Source organism: Triticum aestivum, chromosome 2B (genome assembly GCF_018294505.1).
Source record: "Triticum aestivum cultivar Chinese Spring chromosome 2B, IWGSC CS RefSeq v2.1, whole genome shotgun sequence".
Classification (NCBI taxonomy): domain Eukaryota; kingdom Viridiplantae; phylum Streptophyta; class Magnoliopsida; order Poales; family Poaceae; genus Triticum; species Triticum aestivum.
In genome coordinates this window covers 811,870,514-811,877,662 of record NC_057798.1, presented here as the reverse complement: position 1 = coordinate 811,877,662, position 7,149 = coordinate 811,870,514, and the positions used below count along the sequence as shown (strand labels likewise).

The following is a 7,149-nucleotide window of genomic DNA, read 5'->3' as shown; positions in this document are numbered from 1 at the left end:
GACCATTAACAAGCTTTTCATGGGCTAGTCCGTTAACTTTTCACCAAGTCAAACGGGCCGGCTTTGTAAGCTAAATAGGCCAGTGGTGGGCCGTCGCACGTGTCGACATATCATAGGCGCCTATCTGACCCACTGACGAGCTGACACGTGTTTCATCCGGCCAATCAGAATTTTACACGTGGAAATTTCCCATTGGTCCGGGCTATTAATGGGTAATCGGATCCAAAACCCGACCCGATAGCTTAACGGCGTTCCGTTACGGTGGATGCCATGTGTCGGTCACCCTTGACGAAAGCACTTCTGTGACGCGCGATTTATCGTCATGGAAGTGGACACTTCCGTGATGATAATTTTGGTAATGTCATGGAACACTTCTACGACAGCACCGGTATGACTATCTCGATTCTGTCATAAAATCGTCATGGATGTACATGCATGACAAAAAACGCGACCTATTGTGACAAACACGTATCATCACGGAAGTGTATTTTTTTAGTGATTGTGATATAAGGTGTAATAACAACCCATAATGCAATAAATATCAATATAAAAACATGATGCAAAATGGACGTATCAACTCCCCCAAGCTTAGACCTCGCTTGTCCTCAAGCGAAAGCCGATATAAAAAAAATAAGTCAACATGTTTAGAGATAGAGGTGTTGATAAAATAAAATACGGATATGAGGGCATCATGATCATCTTTAGAACAACAACATATATTGTCATATAATTTCTTATGCTAAAGTAATAATTCATTCACAAGGTAAAATATGAATCAGAAACTTCATTAAAAACTAACAAACTATAATCTCAGTCATTGAAGCAAGTGTAATTTATCATAACATCAGAAAGAGTCAATATAAGAGCTTTTCAGCAAGTCCACATACTCAACTATCATTTAGTCTTTCACAATTGCTAACACTCATGCGATACTTATGGGTACAAAGTTTCAATCGGACACAGAGAAAGATAGGGGCTTATAGTTTCGCCTCCCAACCTTTTACCTCAAGGTTAATGTCAACAATAATATTTTATGAAAACCTACATCCGAGTGGATATATATCCGGATCTCTCCAACACACAGTGCTTGTCAAAGGAAAAAGTATAAAAAGGAAAAGTGAAGATCACCATGACTCTTGTATAAGGATAGAAGATAAAAAAAAAATAGAAGATAGGCCCTTCGTAGAGGGAACGTAAAGATACATTTTTTTTGTCATAGTCGTGTAGTTCATAAAATTCTAAAAACTTAGGACAACGTAGACAATTTATAAACCAATACTATGTAAAAAATTCAGCAGTTTATCACGCTCTATTACAGAGAAAAAAAATTAATTACTGCATAAAAAAGTTTATGTTTCTGCACATAATCAAATCAACAAGCATCCAAATTATCCCAAAGGTTTTACTTCAATATTGTGAATGAATTGTTACTTGTTTATGAGAAGTGATATGATGAATAGTTGCTGCTATGATAATGATCATGATGCTTACCATGTTGGTATTTTTAATTTATCGATTCTTTAGATTTTTCCCTCCTTTGAAATCACGAACGCAGGGTGAAGAGGGATGAGATAAGATTTGGATGGAAGGGAAAACAGCAGCGTGTGCGGTCACCTGTCATAGTTGGAGTGGTCTCTCGTTTGCGGTGTGGTATAATAAGTACGCGGGACCGCGGGGACAGACCTGATTAGCGCTCGCCCATCAATGCGGACAGTGACAGTAAGACTTGGGGAATACCAGACTTGGTCTTTTAAAATCGGGTTTTGATCTTGCTGACTCTTCTCCCTTTCCGGCCGGACGATGTTTTGCGGAAACAACAGTACCGAGAAACGTCCACAGAAATTGGGTTCTATCTCCGGCTGCTCATATATATATATATAGTAGAGCTTTGAGCTTGGTGAGCTCACAGGTCCTCCCCATTTCTCCAACACCAAGCCTCCGACACTTGTGCTTTGTGTGCTCCGGCTCCCGGCGGGCTCAACAGTCGGGCGCCCTTTGTGTGCTCCAGCTCCACTGTTCCAACAACATCTTCTTTCCCGACGCAGCGATCGTCCATCCCTACTACGGCTAAAGTAAAACTTCTCAGCTATCTTTTCCAACAACTTCCATCCTCTACTCTTTTAAAGATCTCCATTGCAAATAGTAATAATAAATCGTACTTTTTGGTGCCCTTATGTGAGTTACCCTCATGTTTTTAAAGTACAACAAATGTTTCCTACCCCTCATGTGAGTTTTGTATATTGTATATAGTATCTATCAAAATCAAGAGTATTTACGTGTAGTATGTAGTATATACAAATGTTTGGGTGGTATATATATCATACTTTTTGGTCGGCCAAGCGTTCTATATATATATGTGTTACGGATGGTCTTAAACCATTAATGATCTCTCCTTGTATATAGGTAAGGTTCGAAAATATTCGCAAAAAAAAAGGTAAGGTGCGAAAATGGTTCGTTGGTGAGAAGCTGCTCGCTTTTTTTTGCATTAATCTCCCTAGGTTCTTGTTGTTTTCTGATATTGAAATATTTCTGAAATTCTAGAGAGGTACAAGGGCAAAGTTCTTCGGAGATAAATTACCATGGCGAACAGTTTGCAGCATATACTAAGTGCAGTGCCAAAGGCCATACCTTATGCGTTGTTAGAAGAAATTACAGACAACTTTTCAGATGAGCGAATGCTTGGTCAAGGTGGCTTTGGAAAAGTTTACTGGGTATGATTAATAGTTTGATTTTCTATTTTTCATTCTTCTCTGGTGCAATACTATCTGCTATTGAACCCTGACCTGCCTATTGCCTGTTCGACGCACTGCTACTCTGTGTACCCTGATATGCTTTATTTTTTTAATAAAAATCCCCACCATTGGCGTTTCAACAGATTTCATGTTTCTGAAATGATAACAGTACAAGAAACCCATGAATACAATCTGTTTTTTTTTTGTTTTGACAGGGAATGTATAATGGAGAAGAAATTGCTGTGAAAAAGCTTAGAATGATACAGCACCTTGCTGATGAGCCACAATTTAACAATGAACTTCTTAGTCTTGTGCATGTCCAACATCAAAATATTGTCAAGTTAGTTGGCTACTGCTATCAAACAAAACATGAAGTTAATGTATACAATGGAAGACTTGTCGTGGCTGACGTGATAGAAAGAGTTCTCTGCTTTGAGTACCTTTCCCGTGGAAGCCTCGACGAATATCTTTCTGGTATGATCGTGCTTTACATAGAGTTAATACTTCTAAAGTATAAATATACATCTTGGTAATACAACTTTATGTTAACTCTACAGACGAATCCTGCGGACTTGATTGGTACGAACGTTACAAAATAATTGTCGGGATTTGTGAGGGTCTAAATTTCCTTCACAATGGAACCAAAAGAGCAGTTTACCATCTTGATTTAAAACCTGCAAACATATTGTTGGATGAGAACTGGATGCCAAAAATTTGTGACTTCGGTCTGTCAAGACTCATTAGTAACTCAGCAAAAAGCCATAACGCGGAACACTGTATCGGAACACCGTATGTTCATACCTCATGATCATGTGATCAACTTCTTTTCATCAATATTGTTACAGAAAAAACATGTAACTTTTTTGTATCCTGCAGTCCCTTCATGCCACCAGAATACATAGAGAAGGGCAGAATCTCTGACAAGTATGATGTTTTCAGCTTAGGCGTCACAATCATACAAATAATTGCAGGCCGTGATGGCCATAGCAAATATGAAGACATGCCTTGCCAAAAATTTGCTGAACTTATACGGGCATAATTATGTGATCAATAATAATGGAGTTGCTTAAATTAGTACTAACATCATCAGTTGTGTCATGTTTAAATACCATTTTGTAGGTAAACTTGAATTGGAGGATAAGGATAGAGGGAACATCAAAGCATGTGGAAGAATACTGCCAGCAAGTCAAGAAATGTATCACAATTGCATTAGATTGCCTGGAGCATGACAGAGACAAAAGGCCCACTATAGGGTCTATTATCGATACGTTGAAACAGCTAGAAACCATGACTCACAGAACAGTAGAAGAAGAAAAAGAAGGAGAACCTGAGCAGTTGGAACAGATAGAAACCATGATTCATAACACAGCAGAAGAAGAGAAAGAAGAAGACCAGGAGCAGTTGGAACAGATAGAAACCACGATTAACAGCACTGTAGAAGGAGAAGGGCAACAGGAGCAGGAGAACGTAGTTACAATTCTTACTCTCTTATAATTATATATTCGTCATTCTTTTTATATTCCGATATATTTCTTGATTGGTTTACAGTCTCAAGTTCTTACATACGGGCCTTGGGGTGGAAATGGCGGGACTCCTCATGACATCGGGGCAGCATCTTCCTATCGTCTTAAAAGTGTGACAATTCGTTATGGCGATATCATTGATTCACTTACATTTTCATATAGCGATCACAGTGAGCACGTACGCAGTGTTGGTCCATGGGGTGGTACTGGTGGTGCGAACAAATATACGGTGAGTCAACAAAATCTTAGAATAATAATTTTCACTCTTTGTTTTAAATATAGTATCCACTCAAACTAATATCGAAAATTGATGCGCATGATTTATTTTTCTTAGTTTTGTAACCTATGACACTCTTTTAAGTTATACATAAAAAAAGTAGCTGACTTGCTACTGTTCTCTATTCTCTTATAGATCAAATTTGAACCATCAGAGTTTCTCACAGAAATTTCTGGACAATTTGGTCCATATGCGTTATCAACTTCCAATGTCATAACATCGCTCATGCTGGTAACCAATGAGGATAGATATGGACCTTTTGTATTTGTACAAGGAACTCCTTTCTGCAGCAACTTGGAAAACGATTGGGCTATAGTTGGTTTTTTTGCACGTGCGGAGAGATATGTTCATAAAATTGGTGTGTATGCCAGACCCAATTCGCTCGACGGAGGAACTGCTGTGCAGTCCGAGCTGCAAGGAGGACAAGAGTAGTGGTAGTAGTACGGTATGTGTTTCTAGCGCACTTGGTCCATTTGGTATACGACGGGACAAGAGTACTGTTGCTGTATCTGTATGAGATCGTACATTGCCTGTTGTTATTTACATCGCTCCATTATGTTTTATTTTTTCATTACAAAGCCTGCTTCCCTCTATAAATTCTTCTCACAAATTAGGGTACGCAACTTTGTGTACTTGCATAGTGTCAGCAAGCTAGAATCATCAAAGTCCTTGCTAGGGAGTACATACAGATGACGAACATTCTGGGGAACTTTATCAAAGTCACTCTTATTTCTTAATATGAAGCAGTCGTGCTCTGAAACATTTTGTGCCATGTCATGCAACAAATCATGGATTACGTATCCACCACGGACCTTTTGAAAGAAGGACCGTGCTACAAGATCTTTGAAATAGTGACAACCAATGTCTTGAATTGGAACACCATCTTGAGGTTCCACAAAGTCTTCTGCTACCCAAATTTCAGCTAAGCATGCCTTCTCAAATTTGTAATCTTTGGGGTACACGGCACATAATGCGAAGCATTGCTTCAGATAGAGTGGTAAATAAATGTAGCTCGACCAAAGGGCAGGCAAAATGTCAGCTTCCTCTTGTCTCAATTCCCACAGTTCACTCTCAAGTATAAAATTCCAATGTGATGCTTCAAGATCCATGCGTAACATGCATCCTAGAGTTCTGGCGGCCAAAGGAGAACCCTTCAATTTAGGAAGTATTCTTCTACCAATGCGCTCTAACTCAGGATCATTGTTAGAACCCTCTTGGTCACTTGTAAAAGGTGCACAAAACCTCTTCCAACACTGCCCATTTTCCTTCAAGGCATCATCCCACATGTCATCAAGGACTATCAATAACCTTTTATTGTTCATATGGTCAGAGAGAACACGCTGAAGAGAATCCAAATTATTAGTTGTTGCCTCCATCCCAGTACAGGATTGTATGGCCTCTTTAGTTAGCCTCTCCACATCAAAGCCATCTGAGACACAAACCCAAATTATCAGCTCAAAGTGATACTTCACTCGTTGATGGTTGCAGATATGTTGGGCCAGAGTAGTCTTTCCAACTCCACCAAATCCAACTATTGGCAAAATAGGAAGACTAGATATTCTTGATTCCTTACTAACTTGGTTGCTTGGTGATGCGCTTGTTGATGCACTAATTGAACTAGTTCCTCTCTTGCGTTTCAAATTTGCATATACATTAAGAAGTCCCAATACTTGCTTCACCTCCTTGTCACGACCAAATATTTTTTTTCATTTGGCCAAGAGGTGGTCTCCAGTCTGACTAATTTGTCAAAGTGTTGTGTAATTCCATGAGGCCCCATATTCTCCAACTGACTTGAAACATGATTCAACCTCAATTGGACACCATGCACTTTGTTGATGCTGCCCTGGATGAAGGTATGAAAGAAATCCATGAAAGGAGGTCGTTGGCTTGCATTGCCCTCCACTTGCATCTTTGACTCGTACCATCTGAACTCATCAAGAAGGTCCTTTGTTCCAGTCACTGCATCCTTGAGATTAGTAAGTAGATTTTCCACACTGTGTTAGTGGCTTCCACTCTCCAACTGCAAACACGATCCTGGAGATGTTGTAGGCCACTCTTGAACTACAATACACGGTCTTGGAGACTTTGGTTCTGTGAGCCACTCCATCGGGAATGCAGAGATGAGATGGCAATTTTGGCCCACTGGAACAAAGTGGCACATTCGTTGATGGCAGTAATGATCCCAATGAAGCGCATGGTTGGTTGCTGGAGTCTGGACACCTATTTTCGTCCGGTAAAAAAATAGCGGACGCGATTAGTTTCATGGGAGTAATTTTTACAGTCAGAGTACAGAACAAGTCAAATTGTTGTGGTAATTATCATCTCTCTCCAGATATGTTTCGTAGTTTGAAGGGGGACATCAACACAAGTTAGAGAAACATTGTCCTAAATGAGTATGAGGTGAGAGAAATAAAGGTATAAGCTCAAGTTAGAGTTTGTCTGCAATTGTTAACAAAAGCTGAAAGGCACTTGACCTTGACTAGAAGAAAGGTACTACAGGGGCGCTTGCAATACGAGGTTCAGCGAAACTCTCATCAATAGACCCGACAAGTTAGGAAGTCCATGTAGTACTACCTCCGTCCGGGTTTACTAGTCCCCTTGTATTTTGGGTCAAACT

General features: G+C 39.7%; 1 protein-coding gene across 6 annotated transcripts; it reads left to right on the top strand.

The window, feature by feature from the left end:
* Window positions 1-1,793: 1,793 nt before the first annotated feature.
* Window positions 1,794-5,103, top strand: LOC123047625 (uncharacterized). 6 transcript variants are annotated; one of them, XR_006423053.1, is made up of 8 exons: window positions 1,794-2,072; window positions 2,542-2,711; window positions 2,948-3,206; window positions 3,290-3,521; window positions 3,609-3,656; window positions 3,852-4,199; window positions 4,281-4,484; window positions 4,668-5,103. XR_006423053.1 is itself a non-coding variant. In XM_044471215.1 (6 exons), exons 3-6 carry the CDS (start codon window positions 2,580-2,582, stop codon window positions 4,962-4,964), a joined length of 984 nt encoding a protein of 327 aa, XP_044327150.1. In that variant the 5' UTR covers window positions 1,803-2,072; window positions 2,404-2,434; window positions 2,542-2,579; the 3' UTR covers window positions 4,965-5,103. The 6 variants fall into 6 exon arrangements, 3 of the variants coding, with proteins under 3 accessions (XP_044327151.1, XP_044327150.1, XP_044327152.1); XR_006423052.1 differs by having other exon boundaries at window positions 3,609-4,199; XR_006423055.1 differs by adding an exon at window positions 2,404-2,434 and having other exon boundaries at window positions 1,803-2,072; window positions 3,290-4,199.
* Window positions 5,104-7,149: the final 2,046 nt, after the last annotated feature.

What these genes read in the sequence shown, in the direction of transcription:
- LOC123047625 (XM_044471216.1), top strand. Translation starts at nt 2,580, where the DNA reads ATGGCGAACAGTTTGCAGCATATACTAAGTGCAGTGCCAAAGGCCATA. An exon ending in GCTTTGGAAAAGTTTACTGG is followed by an intron (nt 2,712 to 3,851) that starts GTATGATTAATA and finishes ACCATTTTGTAG; the next exon opens with GTAAACTTGAATTGGAGGAT. An exon ending in AACAGGAGCAGGAGAACGTA is followed by an intron (nt 4,203 to 4,280) that starts GTTACAATTCTT and finishes ATTGGTTTACAG; the next exon opens with TCTCAAGTTCTTACATACGG.